This window comes from Aquarana catesbeiana, linkage group LG08, assembly GCF_042186555.1.
Source record: "Aquarana catesbeiana isolate 2022-GZ linkage group LG08, ASM4218655v1, whole genome shotgun sequence".
Lineage (NCBI taxonomy): Eukaryota > Metazoa > Chordata > Amphibia > Anura > Ranidae > Aquarana > Aquarana catesbeiana.
The window spans coordinates 74,757,459-74,776,844 of NC_133331.1; the positions used below are offsets into that span (position 1 = coordinate 74,757,459).

At 42.8% G+C, this 19,386-nt stretch overlaps 1 protein-coding gene across 1 annotated transcript in view; it reads left to right on the forward strand.

Annotated features, from left to right (window-relative positions):
* LOC141105847 (ovostatin-like) overlaps positions 1 to 19,386 on the forward strand; it is a 175,465-nt gene that overhangs the window by 36,081 nt on the left and 119,998 nt on the right. Inside the window, exons 6-10 of the mRNA XM_073595980.1 lie at positions 2,655 to 2,823; positions 3,759 to 3,843; positions 8,449 to 8,575; positions 13,680 to 13,788; positions 13,884 to 13,999. Coding sequence (XP_073452081.1) covers positions 2,655 to 2,823; positions 3,759 to 3,843; positions 8,449 to 8,575; positions 13,680 to 13,788; positions 13,884 to 13,999 — 606 coding nt within the window. The remainder of the gene's footprint in view (positions 1 to 2,654; positions 2,824 to 3,758; positions 3,844 to 8,448; positions 8,576 to 13,679; positions 13,789 to 13,883; positions 14,000 to 19,386) is intronic.

Here is a 19,386-nt window from a genome sequence, read left to right on the forward strand (position 1 = left end):
TAGCGGAATGACAGAGGAGCAGGGATTGGTGCTCGAGAGAATGGGGATTAAAGTGTATTTATAGTTTTAACTTTGTCCTGCAAAGTCAGTCTCTGCTCTTAGACAGTTGACACCATAACATTTGTCTTCATTGTAAGTGTTCCCTTTACCTCTTGCCCTGGTGAAAGCTATAAAAGTTGAATTTCTATTACATTCTACCAATCTATACTTGGTCACTACAGAGTACCTGCACATCGAAACTGTTACTTTAGAAATGTCAAAGGCCAGGTCATTTGACTCTTTAAGAACTAGAACTTAAACTTGAATAAGGTTTTTGGTGAGTCTTCTGAAAAGGCAATTTGTCATGAACTCAGGATAGACATATGGGAGCTGCTATTACTGACTTTTTAAAGGTACATGTTCAATTGCTGTCATCCTTACTTGCTTGGCGTGTGTGTGGCGGTACCCCCGTAGGGCCTGCTGAAAGTTGTGGCCCACCTGTCGCCCTGCCCGGCATTCACTTCTCAATCACCTTGGAGACAATGAACAGTCCATGTGCTTGTTTAGTATTTTTATTGAGGGATTTGAACTTAGATAGGGATGGGAATATATGGGATGCCCAGAACAAACAATTGGCTGTATTTTAATCAGTTGGGACAATTGTATACACTTTACAGATCCAGTCTCCTCCAGCAGGACACTTGCTTGCAGACTGTTTCTCTCCCTCTCCCCTGCACAATTCTTCACTTCCAGTTACAGCTAGCACATGGTTAGGCCCAACACTGACTCAGTCAGGCCCTGCAAATTGCCATTTGCAGGCAGGGACCACGGGTCCCTTTTTAACCACTTGCCGACCAGCCGCCGCAGTTATACTGTGGCAGAATGGCACGGGCAGGCGAATCGCCGTCATGTTACATCTGCTCCAAAGGCGGTCACTAGGGGCCCCTGCTGCTCGCCCCTGGAGCCGATGCGAGCGCTGGGGTCCCGCGATCGCTCTTAACACGGCGAAAACCAGGAGCTCTGTGTGTAAACGCAGAGCTCCCGGTTCTCTGAGGGGAGAAGTGACAGCTCGTCTATTCATACAAAGTATGAACAGCGATCTGTCATCTCCCCTAGTCAGTCCCCTCCCCCCTTCAGTTAGAACACACAATAGGGAACACAGTTAACCCCTTGAGCGCCCCCTAGTGTTAACCCCTTCACTGCCAGTGACATTTTTACAGTAATCAATGCATTTTTATTGCACTGATCACTGTATTAATGCCAATGGTCCCAAAAATGTGTCAAGTGTCTGCCATAATGTCGCAGTCACGATAAAAATTGCAGATCGCAGCCATTACTAGTAAAAAATAATAATAATAATGCTATAAATTTATCCCCTATTTTGTAGACACTATAACTTTTGCGCAAACCAGTCAATATACACTTATTGCTTTTTTTTTTTTTTTTTTTCCCCCCAAAAAATATGCAGAAGAATACATATCAGCCTAAACTGAGGGAAAAAAAAAATATATATTTTTGGGGGATATTTATTATCGCAAGAAATTAGGTTTTTTTTCAAAATCGTCGGCCTTTTTTTGTTTATAGTGCAAAAAATAAAAACCGCAGAGATGATCAAATACCACAGAAAAGCTCTATTTGTGGGGAAAAAAAGGACATCAATTCTGTTTGGGTACAGCATCGCACGATTGTGCAATTGTCAGTTAAAGCGACGCAGTGCCGAATCGCAAAAAGTGCTCTGGTCAGGAAGGGGGTAAAATCTTCTGGAGCTGAAGTCATTTAATGTAGCACAAATAGGATAGAAAGTCTTTAGTGCTAGCTGTCCTAAGGTGGACTACTGCTCCCAGTAAGTCCTCTTCAGGCCCTGCCAGCCTTCCTGGCTTCATCTGCCTGACTTCACTGCCTGTAACATTGTAATCCTCACTGGCTCCACACCCAGCTCTTACTGTTTCCTCTCAGTCCTCCCTGGCATGCCTCTCCAGTACTCCTGATAGCACGTCAGTCACCAGCCCTCCTGGCTGCACACACTGGTGGTTCCCTCCTGAAGACTTGCCTGGCAGTACTAGCTCCCGCTGTCCTCTGACTCTGCTCTGTGCCTCAGGCTCAGATCCTTCATGTGTTTCTGAAGGGATCCGTCCTGCACCTGAGTCCCAGGCCCAAGGTCACCCCCCTCAAATGCCCCAACAGCCTAGTACTCCATGCTCAGTTCTTCCACCCAACAATATCTCGGTTCCACCCCTAACCCCCCCCCCCCCCCCCCAGCTGAGCCAACCCTGGGTATATCAAGGAGGCCTGCCCCCTGCCAATCCTAGTTTGGGATTAGTCATGTCACCTGGAGACACCCCAGATAGCTCCACCTCTTCCCCACCTTTCTTCTAGAATCCTCTAGAAGGAAAAGGGAGGTGACAGTGGACTGATGCTGTCTGAGTCACCAGCCTCCTCTGAGCCACTCCCAGCCCACACAGATCAAAACAGGCCTAGCTTCCAGCTAGGCCTGCCTAAATTTACCTGACCTCTCAAATCTCACCCCTAGCACCGACCTAAGTAGAGGGTGCTATGTGTGTCTGCTGTCCAGTAAAGTGGTACAAGCTATTATACATTTATGCACTAATTGGCTACTTCATGAAAAAGTAAAGTCTTGATGCTCCTAATCTTGGTAACATTTATTCCTGCTTTAGGATCCTTCAGGGACCAGGATCAAGCAATGGACGCAACAAGAAACGCAGCGTGGGGTGTTGACATTGGATTTCGAGTTAATCAAAGATGCTTCTCCTGGTTACTACAGCTACATTGCTGAGCGAGAATCCAGCTATTCCTTGTCACAATATTTTACAGTAGAAGAATATGGTAACCATTATACAATACAGCTGCCTATGGGGGTCTTTTAATATTTCTGGAGAGATCCTGGCCTCTTTGTCCTCGGGTTTGTACTTGTGAAGAGAAACCGGCAAGCCTCAGGTTTCCCTTTGGTTAATCCCTGTAGGGCAGCTGGCAGACTGCCATGATCTGGCAATGTCGGCAGTGGCTGTGAGGGGAGTGGTGGTCTCCTCAGATTTGTTCCTATGGAAGCTGCTTTAAAGGATCATTATGTAGAACCCCCATCTATTGCAAGTGTCCCACCCAGTTTCAACAGCTTCATATCAGAGAATGTAGTTATTCATGGTCACAATAGAAGAATACAGTAACTACTAGACAATTCATAAGTTATCTGTGTGGATCACTTCAGATCAATGCTCTAGAGAAGTGGCCTCGAAACTGGGGCCAGATGCTGCCCTTTGCTTGCTTCTATCCAGCCCTTGGGACACCATTTCTCCCACTGATGCCATTAATGGGGCACTATTCCCCCCCCCCCCCATGATGCCCACCATGGAAGACTATCTCCTCCCCCCCCCCGGAGATGCCAACCGTGGGACACGTTTCCTCCCCCCCAGAGATTCCAACCATGGGGCACTATTCCACGCCCCCCGCCCCCGAGATGCTGACCGTGGGGCACAATTCCCACGCCCCCCCCAAAGGCGGCTGGCTGGGCCAATGAGCCCTGAATGGGACATTCCCCACTCTGCAGCTGCATGTACATAGGGGGGGGCAGGGATGCCTGTGACAACATCGACCTAACATGGCTATTCCATTAACATTACTTTAATCTTCTATCCATTCCCTAGCCCATCCAAAAAGAACTCTTGGCTTTAGAATAATTTCAAATCTGAGAAATCCATGACAAATCTAATTTTGCATTTTTTGTATTGGTAAAAATGTTAATAGCGTTTGCATGTGCCTTTTAGTGCCACCCAGGTTCAGCGTAAAAGTGGAATCCCCAAATTCGATCTCTGTATTGCAAGAGAATCTGGACGTCAAGGTCTCTGCTCTGTAAGTATGAGAAAATGGCAAAGCAAGGGTGACCATATGGACTGTGCTGGGGTCCATTGAATTCGAATTCAAGGCATGAAAACCTTAATTCAAATTTATTCCTTAGTAGCCACAACGGGAATACAAGATTTATAGCCTTAGTGTGCTGAGCTGTGCATGCCACATGCTGCTTGCCTGTCTCTTCTGTAATAAGGAGCTGCATACACAAAGTTTAATAACTAAAAACAAAACTTTATGGATTAGAGCACCTATCAGTCTTGCTGTCTGTGTCCCCCGTTGGGGAGATTCACCCTCTTTGTCCCATTTTACTGTTATTGAAGGTGAAAAAAATCCCAAATTTTGGGTTGTGCCTAGAAAAGTAATAGAGGGGAATTCGTCCAATGGGGACACTAGTTCTGATGAGCTGGGGGACCCCAAGGCATTCTTAATTTGCAGGGATTTCCTTACTTCCTTTTTTTTTTTTTTTTTTTTTTTTTTTTTTGCTATAGCACAGGAAGTGAAGGTAAATGTCCCCAACAGAGCACAGATGGCAAAAGAAATGAACTAACATGGGTTATAACCTTCCCTTACTCTCTCCAAAATGGGGGGGGGGGGGGGCTAAAGGTTCTACTTTACACTTTCTATTTAATTTTTTTATTTTTTTTTTTACATCTTTAGAATTGCCTACTCTGTGAAATGGTTTTGCACAGAGCAGCCTGGACCCCCCTCTTCTCAGGTCCCCAGGTTGTGTTCCAGGCCCCTCCCTCCTGCCAAGTGCCACCAGAGCAAGCCTTGTCCCTTTCACCTTATTGGCTCCCGCTGCTGCCATTTACAGCCAGCAAGCCAATGGGGGAGTGAGTCCCCAGAGGCTGTCGTGCACATCACTGGATTGCAGTGGGGCTCGGGTAAGTATTGGGTTGGCTGCTGCACAGAGAAGGGTTTTAGTTGCCTTCATGCATGGAACCTTTAGCCTTTACAACCACTTTTGCACAGCACTTTTTCAAACTCATCCTTTTTTTTTTTTTTTTTTTTTTTTTTTTAAAAGGTTTCTTGAATTTAAAAAACAAAAACACTAAGTGCCGGTTCACAGAGGGGTGACCTGTCAGGTGACTTGTCAGCCTGACAAGTCGCACTTCATTCAGTACAATGGAACCATTCTAATAGGAACGACTCAAGTTGCTCCGACTTAGAAAAAAGTTCCTGTACTAGGTGATTTCGGAGCGGCTTGCATTGACATCTATACAGAAGTTGTTTTGCAATCTGTGCTGAAGTCGTGTTGTACAGGGCGGCTTCAGTGTCGGACGAGAGTCGGGCGACTTTGAAGTCACCCCTGTGTGAACCGGCACTTACCCCAATTTTTTTGTCTAATGTGAAAAATGTTACGTCGAGTAAATGGATACCCAACATGTCACACATTAAAATTGCACACACTTGTGGAATGGAGCCAAACTTCGGTACTTAAAAAATCTTTAAAAGTTTTTACAGGTTACCTGTTTAGCGTTAGAGGAGGTCTTGGGATAGAATTGTTGCTCTTGCTCTAATGTTTGCGGCCATACCTCACATGTGTGGTTTGAATATCGTTGACATATGTGGGCGCGACGTATGTATGCGTTCGCTTCTAAATGCGGGGACGGGGGCACTTTAAAACCTTTTTATATTTTTTTTTTTTTTTTTCACTTTTATTCCTATTGCAAGGAATGTAAACCTCCCTTGTAATAGGAATAAGGCAGGAGGGGTCCTCTTTATGGAGAGATGTGGGGTCTATAAGACCCCACATCTTTCCTCTAAGCTGAAAAGCCTATGATAAAAAAACAAAAAAAAAAAACATTGCCTGCTTCCCAGCTGAGTACATGGCAGTGTTTATATACATAAATAATGGTGTGCCTATGGTTACTATGCAAGAAATGCTGAAAATGTATCAATATAAAATCAGTGAATGGAATGGTCCAGAAGATTCTATATGGAAATAATCCATGTGCCAATAGCAATGAAAGCCTATAGTGGAATGAAGGAATAATAATAATAATAATAATAACCAACAGTTTGTGCAGCGCTTTACATTGTAGAGGGGAGACAGCACAATTACAGTACAATTCAATACAGAAGGGCCCTGCTGGTAGAGCTTACATTCTAAAGGGAGGGGGTGGTTGTACAAAAGGTAATAGATGCGGAGAATGATTTGATGGGTGTGGGGTAGACCCATCTAACTGTTCCCGAATAAGTGAGTTTTCAGGGATCTCCTAAAGGTGGACATGTTAGGGGCTGATCGAATATACCGGGGCAGGGAGTTCCAGAGGATGGGAGAGGCTCTGGAGAAGTCCTGAAGGCGAGCATGAGAGGAGGTAACAAGGGAGCTAGAGAGCAGAAGGTCCTGGGAGGAGCGCAGGGGACGATTAGGGCGATATCTGCAGATCAGGTGGGTAATGTAGCTGGGGGCTGGGGACTTACAAACGACTCCTACTTACAAACGGAGGGAGACAACAGGAAGTGAGAGGAAATCTACAACTAGGAAGGGAAATTCACTCCTGTAAGAGCTATTATGGGGAAAAGGTACCTCCACTGATGCTTCATCACCAAGGCTTGTTTCCACAACAACCCAAAATTTTCAAAATCCAATTGTCATTGGGACAGAAAGTGAGGTGAAATCTTCTGAACAGGGGCACACACAGCAATACAAATGTGACAAGGGTGTTAACCCTTCCCTATGCTATCCAAAAAGCTTAAAAATAGTTTTTTTGGCTGGAACTACACTTAAAAGATGTACCTGTTCCGACTTACAAACAGACTCAACTTAAAGTGGTGTTCCACCCAAAAAAAAAAAAAAATACATGAATGTGCCTAAAAAAAAAAATAAAAAAAACATTTGGAAATTTTTAAATTTTTTTTTTTTCTCACCTTTAAATGCCTGTTGCTAGGGGGTCCCTCGTAGTCTGCTTCTTTCAGTGCCTGGGCTGGTGACATCACTTCCCCTCGGCACAGGAAGGGCTCTGCTCCCTCCCTCTTGTCAATCATCTGGGACCCATTACAGGTCCCTGATGACTGAGCGGCCAATCACAGCGCGCGGCGCCACTCGCGCATGCGCAGTGGGTGCCTGGCTGTGAAGCCACCCCGGCGCCCACAGTAGCAATGCCGGCGCCGCCGAACAGAGGGGAAGACGAGCAGGGCTTCGATCCCCCGCATCGCTGGACCCTGGGACAGGTAAGTGTCCAATTAAAAGTCAGCAGCTGCAGTATTTGTAGCTGACTTTTTTTTAATTTTTTTTTTTTTTTTTAATGGGAACTCCTCTTTAAGAACAAACCTGAAGTCCCTAACTTGTTTATAACCCGGGGACACCCTGTACTGCTAGTATACGTCTCTTGTTAAACACCACAAGGTATTCACCTGATTTAGGACAATAAAAAGCACTCAAACCGCATGGAGCCTTGCTGACAGCCGGCATCATCAGTCGTAAAGACGTTGCAAGTTTGTGGCCCCGCCCAACTAGTTGTGCGTCAAGGCTTGTTATTAGGGGAACAGGAGCATAAACAAGGCAGAACTCTGTCCTGTCAGCAGGAAAGTGATGGATTTTTTTTGTCCTGCAAAGCAGGAAAAGAAAATTCATCGCTTACTAAAACACCACATAGTAAACGCCAAAACACTGGCTAGGCACACGTTTAACCCTTTTGATCGCCCTAGATGTTTAACCCCTTCCCGGCCAGTGTCATTAACAGTGATCAGTGCTAAAATTTGCACCATCACTGAACTAGTGTCACTGGTTCCCACAGTGTCAAGAGTCGGTATCAGAATGTCCGCTGCAATATCGCAGTTCCCGCTTTAAGTTGTCGATCGCTGCCATTACTAGTAATAAAAAAAATAATAATCCCAGTATATAGCATAGACTTTGGTTTGTGCTAAAGTTATAGCATCTACAATCTATATACGCTATTTTTTTTTTTTTTTTTTACACAAAAAATAAACAGGTGATCAAATACCACCAAAAGAGAGCTCTATATGTGTTCATAAAATGACAGGCTGGTCATTTTTTTCAAAGTGTTGCATGACCGTGCAATTGTCAGTTAAAGTAACGCAGTGCCAAAAGCAAAGAATTGCCTGGTTATGAAGGAGGGTAAATCTTCCAGAGGTCAAGTGGTTAAGCAACAATGGATTTATATCAAGTGTGACCATATGGCTGGCCTTGGGCGTTGAAAGTTCTATGCAATTGTTTTGTCATAAGTTTGTATTTAATAAAATGTATATGGCCTACATGAGCATATAGCTTCATTTTTGTTCTTTCAAATGGTATATAATTAGGCCCTGTATACTTTGTCTTTGTCACTTGCACCGTATAGTTAAGTGTTGGATATATTGTCTGTTTTAAAATAAACCTCAAACGTGTTCAAGGCAAGTTGAATTCCCCACCAGAGTTGACATCTGATAGGGTGGCACCATAACAAAATAAAAACACATGGAGCAACAAAGTTAGGATCCAAAGGTGTCTTTACCCTTTTTGCAAATGGGCCGAGTGCATGCCATGTTCACTATTGGACCAAACCCATAAACAACAAGCCTACAGATACCTAGACTTTTTATAATTGGCAGTAAGGAACTGGTAGAAATGTCTCTTAACTGCTAATTTCTTCATCTCAGGTACACGTATGGCGAACCACTGGCTGGCACAGTCACAGTGTTGTATTGTAAACAGCCTGGTTTGTATGGCAGACGCCTGAACTGCTTTAAAGAGAAAGGAGACCCCTGTTCCAATATCACAGGAGAGGTGAGTGAACCTTACACATGGGGGGGGGGGGGGGGGGGCGTTGATATACTAAAGGCAAATAGGCCGTTCACTTTTGCAAGGGAATTTGCACTTTGCAAGGGAATTTTCACCAGAGTTTAGTGAGTGTGGTGACATTTTTTTCTTTGCAATGAACCATGTGCAAGGAAAATAATAAAATGCATGTTTGATTGGATAATGGAGGTCAACAGCTTCACCTCATTCACTAAGCTCTGGGGAAATCTCCTTTGCAAAGTGCAACTTCCCTTGCAAAGTGAACAGTCTAGGTGCTTTCGAATAAATTCACACCATGATGTGCATTTGACCTTTTTAAGTTGGATCATTTAAAGGGGTTGTAAAGGTTTGCGGCTTTTAAAATAAAACGAACTCTAACAAGTCACACCCTCTCTGTGCAGTTGGTTTTGCACAGTGGCCCCTGATCCTCCTCTCCTGGTTCCTCCTCTTCTTGAGTGCCCCGTCAGAGAAACGCTCTCCTTTGGGACACCCGTGCAGGCGCGCTCCCATGTCCTGTTGCCGCGTCTATTGACAGATTGCAGGACTTGGCCCCGCTCCTGGCCCCCGTGTCATTGGATTTGATAGCAGCGGGAGCCAATGGCTGCGCTGCTATCAATCTGGCCAATAAGGACACGAGACATCTGGAGCTGGTGCACTCGTCCCCGGCACGAGAAAGGGAGAGGTTCGGGTAAGTAAAATGGGGGCACTGGGGGGCTGCTGCACTGCAAGATGTTGTTTTTTTTTTTTTTTTACCTCAATTCATTGAGATGAAAAACCATGCGGATTTACAACCCCTTTAAACATGTAATACTGTTCATGGTAGATGAATATCAAATGCATATTGAAGATGGTGGTTTGTGGAGTGTTTTTTATTTTATTTGGAGGGAGTCTAAGCTGATATTTGACCAATGTAGTCATTGTGACACTGGACAGTCACAACCTAGGACTTAGTGATGTAACCACTGCTTTCCAGTGAATGGTTACAGGGACGAACCTTATATTCATTTTTACTATCATTTTAATAGAAGATATTTGTTGCTGGATCCAATAAAATTACATTTACACATAATAAAAAGCTAATTTTTTTGGTGTATGGTATAAAAAATGTACTTATATTTGATAGATCAGAACAGAGATGGGAAATATAGATTTAGACATATTTTTATTTATTTTTTACATTTCCAAGAAATGCTTTTGATAGTAACAGATGCTTTTGTTCACCAATATAGCATTAAACCACCAGAAATCTAGTCTGCCGAGATGGCATTTAAAATGGATATTCAGCATCAAAGACTTCCCTCCTATCCACCCCTCCCCCTCTGCTACCAGAATAGGGCTACTTTTTTTTTTTTTTCCTATATTGTACCTCCACACGCTGTCCTCCCTTTGCCTCCTGGAATAAGCAAATCGCCTATCCTAGGAGGCATAGTGCTACATTCAGAAAATAGGAAGGGGCATGCCTGGTGCCACCTGGCTGAACCAGGTTCATCAACAGAAATGAGGAACACATTTTTTTACTTCAGTGCATAGCCTTTGGACAAGAGCCAATAGTCTGAAGAAATGAATAACCCATCTCCCTTTCTAGAAGTGTAGGCTCACATTAGCTGTATTGTAAGTGTTAGGGGTGTTAAGGAGAGTTGACAATTTTGTGTAGGAGAGTTGACAATTTTTTTGTAGGGGAGGTACTATTAGTGTAGTTACATGGTTGGTGAGGCTGAAAAAAAGACAAAGTCCAACGTGTCTAATGATAATTCTCCCGCTCTACAAGACTCTGGTCCGCCCGCACCTAGAGTATGCTGTCCAGTTCTGGGCACCAGTCCTCAGGAAGGATGTACTGGAAATGGAGCGAGTACAAAGAAGGGCAACAAAGCTAATAAAGGGTCTGGAGGATCTTAGTTATGAGGAAAGGTTGCGAGCACTGAACTTATTCTCTCTGGAGAAGAGACGCTTGAGAGGGGATATGATTTAAATTTACAAATACTGTACTGGTGACCCCACAATAGGGATAAAACTTTTTCGCAGAAGAGAGTTTAATAAGACTCGTGGCCACTCATTACAATTAGAAGAAAAGAGGTTTAACCTTAAACTACGTAGAGGGTTCTTTACTGTAAGAGCGGCAAGGATGTGGAATTCCCTTCCACAGGCGGTGGTCTCAGCGGGGAGCATTGATAGCTTCAAGAAACTATTAGATAATCACCTGAATGACCGCAATATACAGGGATATGTAAAGTAATACTGACACATAATCGCACACATAGGTTGGACTTGTGTCTTTTTTCAACCTCACCTACTATGTAACTATGTAACTGTGTGTGTGTGTGTGCGCTTTTATGTCCATAATACGTTATGTGTATATTCCTGTATGTTGTGGACGTTGAGGTACGCATCTAATAGTTTTTTGAAATTATTGTTTCTCCCCGCTGATACCACTGCTTGTGGAAGAGAATTCCACATCAACGCTCTGACAGTAAAGAACCCTCTACGCAGTTTAAGGTTAAACTGCTTCTCTTCTAATATTAGTGAATGGCCGCACGTCTTTTTAAATTCTTTCACTGAAAAGTTTTTTGTTTTTTTTTTTCCCTCTGCTATGGTCACTAGTACGGTATTTGTACATCGATATCATATCCCCTCTCAAGTATCTCCTCTCCAGAGAATAATTTCAATGCTTGTAGTCTTTCCCCATAGCTGAGATCCTCCAGTCCCATTTTTTATTAGCTTTGTTGCCCTTCTCTGGACTCTCTCCAGTTCCAGCACATCTCTCCTGAGGACTGGTGCCCAGAACTGGAGAGCATACTCAAGATGCGGCCGGACCATAGTCTTGTAGAGTAGGAGAATTATCGTTTTATCTCTGGAGTGAATCACCTTATTAATGCATGCCAATATTCTGTTGGCATTGCATGCCATTGCTGAGCCTGTCATTTACTAGGACCCCCAGGTCCTTTTGAATCCTAGATTTCCCCAGAGGTTCTCTTCCTAGCGAGTACATTGCATTCACATTTTTTGGCACCCAAATGCATTCCTTTACATTTTTCAATCTGAAACCTCATTTGCCATGTAGTTGCCCACACCATTAATTTTGTTTAGGTCTTTTTGCAAGGTTTCCACATCCTGCGTAGAAATGATTTCCCTGCTTAACTTTGTATCGTCCGCAAATACTGAGATTGACCTGTTTATCCCATCCTCCCAGATCGTTTATGAATAAATTAAACCGGATTGATCCCAGGACATAACCCTGGGGGGGACCCTATTTTCCACACCAGACAATACCGACTATTCCCCATTTATCACTACCTTTTGACTCGCCCCTGTAGCCAGTTTTCAATCCGGGTAATCGCCCTATGGTCCATGCTGACAGACCTTAGTTTGTACAGTAAATGTTTGTGGGGAACTGTATCAAATGCCTTTGCAAAATGTAGATACACCACATCCACTGCCCTTCCTTTATCTAGATGGCAGCTCACTTCTTCATAAATTAATAGATTGGTCTGGCAAGAACAATTTTTCATGAATCCATGTAGATTACTGCTAATGATACCGTTTCATTACTGAAATCTTGTATAATAGTCCCTTATCCCCTCCAATAGCTTGCAGACTATTGATGTAAGGCTAACTGACCTGTAGTTCCCAGGGATATATCGTTGCCTTTTTTTAAATATTGGCGCCACATTGGATTTTCTCCAATCAGCTGGTACCATTCCAGTCAGTAAAATTAGGAACAATGGACTGGCTATCACTTCACTGAGTTCCTTAAGGACCCTCGGGTGTAAGCCATCTGGTCCCAGTGACTTATTTATGTTACGTTTTTCAAGTCTATTTCTGTCCTCTATTAACCATGAGGGTGCTTCCTGTGACCTGCTATGAAAATTAACATTACCATCTTGGTTACTGTATCCCCCCCCCCCCCCCCGTTTCCCTTGTGAAGACTGAGAAGAATATATTCAGCATCTCTTCGTCTTTTGTAACCGGGTTCCCTTCATTATCCTTTATAGGGCCAATATGTTCTGGCCTCCCTTTCTTATTATTTATATACTTAAAGAATTTTTTTTCCCTCTTCCGCTGTGTGCCGTTCTATCTTTGGCCTCCTCCCTGATTGCACCCTTACATTTCTTATTCCATTTTTTGTAAAGTTGGAATGCTGACAATGACCCCTCAGCTTTGTTTTTGAAGGCATTTCCTTTGCTTTTATTACTAGTAATAGTAATGATAGTAGTAAAAGTAATAGCTTTATAATAAAAATAATCCTAAATATATAAAAATAATAAACACACTAAAATAGTAATAAAAATAGTTTAAAAAAATCTAACATAATAAAACTTATTTCTGGTATCCGCGCATGTCACCATGGCAGTACCCGGCTTCCCATGCTGTTTTGTTTGACAATACTTTGCTTACTAGCTATATGACTGTTAAGATTTGAGAAGCAACGTTCACCCCCATAGGGGGTTCACAAAAGTGTTTGCAAACTGAACGCAGGCTGATTCACTCATCCTTAATAGCTAGAATGACTTCTGCCAAGCTGTTATTGTTAAGCTATCTATTTTTTTTTTTTTTTTTTTTACCCAAGTCTTCTATAGCTCTTCTCAGGAACAGCTGGCTTGTTGGGATTTCCCTGACATTTTTCATCAATCAAGTGCTGACCACAGGGGATGTCTATAAGAATTAAAACTTTCCTGGTTCAACATTTTAAATGTGTCCGTGTCCCACTGGGAAGATTTTACTGCCTGTCCCACAGATATAACCAGCAAAGAGTAAATTCGCCGGTTCTCCCCACAACAGGTGTCTTCATTGGAAGATTTTAGGATGTGTCATCAGCATTGGGAGTGCAAGTTAATCTTCCCAGTAGCACCCCAGAGCAGTAAAAAAATTAGAGGTTCGAACACTCTTCCCCACTCTATCCAATCCCAAAGAAATAAACCTAAATCAACCCAGATTTTTTTTTTCTATTGAATCTAATGCAGGCTAATATATCTGTTCAAAAGAGGGCACCCTCTATTGCCATGTATTACTCTTAACATGCTTTGTCCTCATTTTTGGGACTTTCTTGAGTATTCTCTATACTGTACAACATAATTTTATTATTTTTTCTTCACAGCTTGGTCCTGATGGTGCTTTCAAGGGTACCATTGATATGTCCAGACAGTTCGTTGGATTGACAGGAATGTCCATGCAAATGGACATTGTAGTAACAGAAGATGAAACTGGTAACTATCACATAAATATTCACAAACTTTTTTGCTGCGTGAGTATTTCATGTTCTCATACAGGATCTAACTTTACTTATTTGTATCTGCTATAGGAATTCAAGTCAAGAATTCCCATTACGTATATGTTACAACCCAACCAGCTAGGCTCAACTTGGACTATGAGGCCATGAATCAGTACTACAAACGGGGCATTTCCTATCATGTTGTGGTGAGTAAATCCCACATCACTCGGAGTATCTGGAAAAACTCAAGCCTGACGTTTTAGTGTGGATAGTGTTTGGGGGGGGGGGGGGGAGGGGGTTGCTAGAAACATCCAATTTTATAAAATTGGAAATCCAAATGCTTGCGTTCAAATGTAGAGATAAACTCACCATAGTTTAATTTTCCTGAAATTTCAGCAAAAACTGGGGCAATTACTGTGAAATTTCACCATTTTGGAGAATTGCATTGAAGTCAGTGGGGAAGACTGAAGAACATAGTTTTTGGTGTTTTGTAAGGGTGCAGTGGGCCTTATTTCTTGAGGGTTTCAAGCATCAACTAGCCTAGACTTGTTTTTGTCCCAAAAAAATTGCTACGTTATTTTATCTTTTTGTACAGAAAGGAAAGTGTGGATAAAGCTGTAAGTAGTTTTACTCTTGGCGAACTGAGAATTTTCCCAACCGCAAAATCTATAATTTTTCAACCAAATCAGTTTTGCCAAGATTACTAGACATGTGCAATTCGTTTAGTTATGAATTTGTTTAATGAATTTCGTCAAAGCCCGTTTAACAAATTTTTCCGAATATTTGGAAATTTTAAAGTTCGAAAATCTGAAATAACTAAACTATTACTAAACTATTAAATTATAGGTACTGGAATTTCCTTTCAAATTTGGCTTGTTAGTGAACGTAACGAATAAGAATTTATTCGAAGTTACGAATTATCTGAAATAACGAATGCCGTATCTAAACTACTTTATTATTATTTGTTCCATTTGTTTAGATGTGACATTCGTTATTTCGGATAATTTGTAACTTCAGATAAATTCGTATTCGTTACCTTCACCAACACCCAAATTTGAAAGGAAATTCCAATACCTATAATTTTAATAGTTCTTTCTTTTTTGGATTTTCTTTATTTTCGAATTTCCGAAAAAACAAAAAAAAGTTTTTCGACAGTGCACATGTCTAAAGATTATTCTGCTTACCAATAGCCATTTTTTTTTTCTTTTTGGATTTTGATCTACACAGACTGCTGTAAGCATTTGCATGTTCTTTAGAGGTCGGTGTCATTGGATTGCTCCGATGCAATCTAAAGTGTTAGGCCCCTTTGTCATGGGTGGACTGATTGAGTCTGCCTGTCAATTTTTATTTTTTGGTGGACCTTATTGGACCATCTATTGCCCTCCATCTATTGTGCCGGATGACAACAGACATGTCTGAAACCCACCGACATCCGATCTTATCTGTTAAAAACAGCGGGTCAGATGCAAATGGAGAGGCAGTCCGTTTCCCCTCAAATGCCTATAGACTAAAGTAGACTGTGTCCGCTCTGCATAAGCAGACAAATTCCCTGCTGAGCAGGCCAATCCAACCTGTCTGAAAGGGGCCTTGGATTATATCATTGAAACATTGTGGACACCTGACAGTTACATCCACAGTGCGATCTTGTTGACCTATTTATTATACCATAGCCATTCAGTTGGCATCAATTTTAAATTTGCATCTATACCTGTCTCCACTCTTCTAGAATGGAGATATATAATAATGTATGAGGGAATTTGTGCCCATTCAGTCAAAAAAAATCTGTGAGGTCAGGTACAGATGGAAGATGAGACCAGGGCTCTATGCAAGCCAATAAAGTTCCTGCATACCAAACTCCTCTCACCACAAATACACCTCATACATCATGTGACCGAGTCAGCTGAAACTGGGGATGCTTTGAAGAATCTTGACACATGACTTCACTACTTCAGGGGTAAGGGAGGCAAGGATGTGCATCATTGTAGTCCAATCCAGTTCCATAAAACACATTAATCCCCAGTGTGCGTCCCAGCTTTGCCAACTGGTTAACCAAGGGAGGGAAGGTGGAGGGATAAGGGGAGCAGGGGTGACTTCTACATCGTAAGGGAGAACCACTTCTCATAGTGGCTACATTTACCCACGTGTAAACTATTTTTGATATCCTATCGCCCATGTAGATCCTTTAAGTCATAAGGGTCATGCCACTGTTGCCACCTGTTATCACCAATTGATTGTAGGTTAGATCTATATCTAAAATTGTGTAACTTCATATAGCCATGGTGTTGCAGCTAGTAACAAACAATCCGCCAAATCGCCCCACTGCCAGACTTTATACATCACTTCCAGAGACAATGAACAATCTCTTTTGAGCTTTGTTTTTGTTTTATGGGGGGGGGGGGGGTACAACTTGGATAGGGATAGGAATATGGATATATCATTGCCATCATATTTTTAGGATTTGAGTACACTGATAAAGTTAGAGCCAGAAGATTCTCTAGCATCTCCATGCAGACTGTTGCTCCTCCTCTGCTCAACCTCAGCAGACTATTCCATCTAAGTTCTCTTACCATCACTGTGTGAAGGACAGATACTCCACTTTTGACCGTGTAAAAATTATGATCTTAGATCTTTCACCTCCTGCCCGAAACGTATTTCCTCGTGTACAGACGCAAAACTTGTAGTTACTAATTCAAAGACATGTCACATCCTCTTCTAAGTGATAGGGGCCCACTCTGAATAAACCCCTAAACAGGCTCTGGTTGTTCCTTGCTACTAGGCCTGAGGCCTGCAGTACCTCTCCCTGGAGGCCTAGTAGGTTAAAAGCAGTCTTTTGGATAATGGACTACTGTTCCCAGCCAGCCCAACTTGCAAATCATGTGCCAGCAGGCCACATCGACTTGACACAGATCCCCACAGTCTTTTTTCTCTGATTCAGAACTCCCCATCATCCACTGTGTGTTTGAAGAAGACTCTGCTAATGACCGTGTAAAAGCAGAGTTCCCTCACAGACTCCTTGGCACCTCCAGCCCTCCACTGTGGTAACACTCACCGACCTTCCAAAAGCCCTGAGTCCTTGATGAGGAACTTTGGACCATGCGTACCGACAGCTTTACCTGCCCTTCTGCTCCAGGAGTTCCCTGCCACCGACCGTGTGGTGACAGGGACATTGCCAATGCCCGTGTAGAGGCCTTCTCCTGTGATCGGTGCCCCCCCCCCCCCCCCCAGATGGGGGTGTCCTACAGCTGTCTAACATGCCATTCCTCACTTCACTCAGCCAACTTCTCTCCCCAGTGGCATATCACCTCAGCTTATATATGAGGCCCGCCCCCTGCCAATACCAGTTGGGGATTGGTCAGGGCTTACACACAAGCTGCTTGCCACTCCATTTCCAGGCCCAGCCCCACTTCAAGAAAGAATATTCTCCCTGGAAGCAGGGGATGCGCCTCAGAACTGAAGTGCAGGTGGTCACACCCACTGCCACTCTGACCTCTCCCAGCCCCCAGATCAAAACAGATAGGCCTAGCTTGCAGCATAGGCCTGCCTAAATTTGCCTGTGCTGAAAAACCCTAGTAATATAACCCTTACTAGCACCTACCTATTGGTAGAGGGTGCTACATTCACATAAAACGTCTCCATAATTCTACCTGGAATATGGTCCGCTGTGGCAATATAAGGAAAGAAAAAAGTCACCGCGCAGAGGAATAAGTACTGATTGAGGTTAGGAAGTAGTTAATGGAACTGCTGCCTCTACCAATTACTTCCACTCGGTGGAGTAAGTAAATTTAAAAGGAAAACAAAGTCGATATGGCGCCATTCTGTTGCTATCAAAAGCTGGTTAAAATCAAAATACATGTACTGCTCCCTTTGATAGGAGAAGAAATTGAGGTAGGAGAAGGGATTTGGGGAGAAAGAAGGAATGGTGTACAATGATGGGTAATTCCTAGTGAATAGCAATTAGGTGAATCATAACCAAATATATGTGCTCTGGTTAATTTGAACATTTATAGTGTGTGTTCATTGATGTGAACCCAGTGTGCATAAACCCTTGGATTTAAATTAAGTGAACTGGTGGTCCGTTATGTAGAAATACCTTGTACCTGGCACAATCTAAGGTGCAATGTGTCAGAAATCACAGATAGATTTACTGTGTTTAACAATACTGCAATATGCAAATGCTGTGCAAAATAAAAATAAAAAAATAATCTAAAGTGCAATAAATAACAAATCAATACCATGTGTATATGATATTGCAACAACCATAATATAAATAGTGCAAAAAATAGGATGCTAGTATAAAGTGCTGGTGTATATAAATAGCTACTACATAACAAAATATAACAAAATGAATTTATAAGGTGCTCTTGTGCCAGTGAAGGGATCCGTTTAATACTCTGGTGGGCTTTCCAGTGAAACAACACTCTGTGCGTGCCTTATTCGTGCTCCTATTGTGGCTGCACTCACCAGATCCTTCACTCCCTCCTGGGGTCAAGCACCTCCACAGTGTGTGCCACTGTGTAGCAATATAGGATAACTTCGTCCTTAGTGTTGACTATGAGGAGATTCCATTATGAAAGAGAAACGGAGCCCAAATAGCGTAATACTGTATAACACTTGCTTATTTGTGCAAACGCATAAAGAGGGACTCATACGATAAGGATAACAAAAGCATATATTGCTGACACAAGCCTCTGTAACAGGAAATGATGCAAGGACGTATGCTGACTCCGCCCTACGCATTTCGTCATTCTACGTCATCTGGAGCGTGCATAGTGCTTGCTACAGTTCCTATTTATAGTGCTTGGTGTTTTGCATAAGGTATTAATAATTATGGCTGCCATTTTGCGAGTGACATTGCAGACAGAAGTTCCGTCGGCCATTTTGGATGTGATTTGCAGACCGAAGCCCCCTGTGTAAAGTCAATGTACAAATACCCGCGATATTTTTTATATGATCTATCGGGCCAAAAGAACTATGGTCACTTTAAATAGAATTATGACCTTTGGCGTCTTGATTTGGTTAGATATCCCTTTCTAGCTATTGCTATGGGTTTATCCTCCCATCGGAACGACCCCTGTCAATACCTACAGACCGAAAGATCCCGGCGGCCATTTTGTGTGTGACACCGTAGACCAAAGTCCACGGAATGATAATTGTCTACTCCTTACAGGTTCATATGTGTTCTACTGCGTCAGAGTCTGAAATTAGCGTGGATTAGATGGTGGCTGTCGAACGGGACAAAATTGGCTAACCCCCATTTCTAATCTTTTGTATACGTTTCATGCAAATCACCAATAGTATAAATACTATGATTGAACATTCAAGTGAAATCTATATAAATCTAATTGAAATCTAATTTGGCAATAAAACCTGGAAACTGATTGGTTTCTCTGCAGAGCTGCATCTGATTTTGCACTATCCAGATTTAGTAAATAACCCCCATTTGTGTTTGCTTTTCTTCGCTACGCAGGGTTGCTAAGGCACTACAGTCAGCCCTCCAGTCCCGAGCCCAGGCCCTATTAGTTCAAAAGGGGGGGGGGGGGGCCTTGGCACCTGCCAAACGGGAAGGATGGCTTTACTGCCTTAATGCCAACAC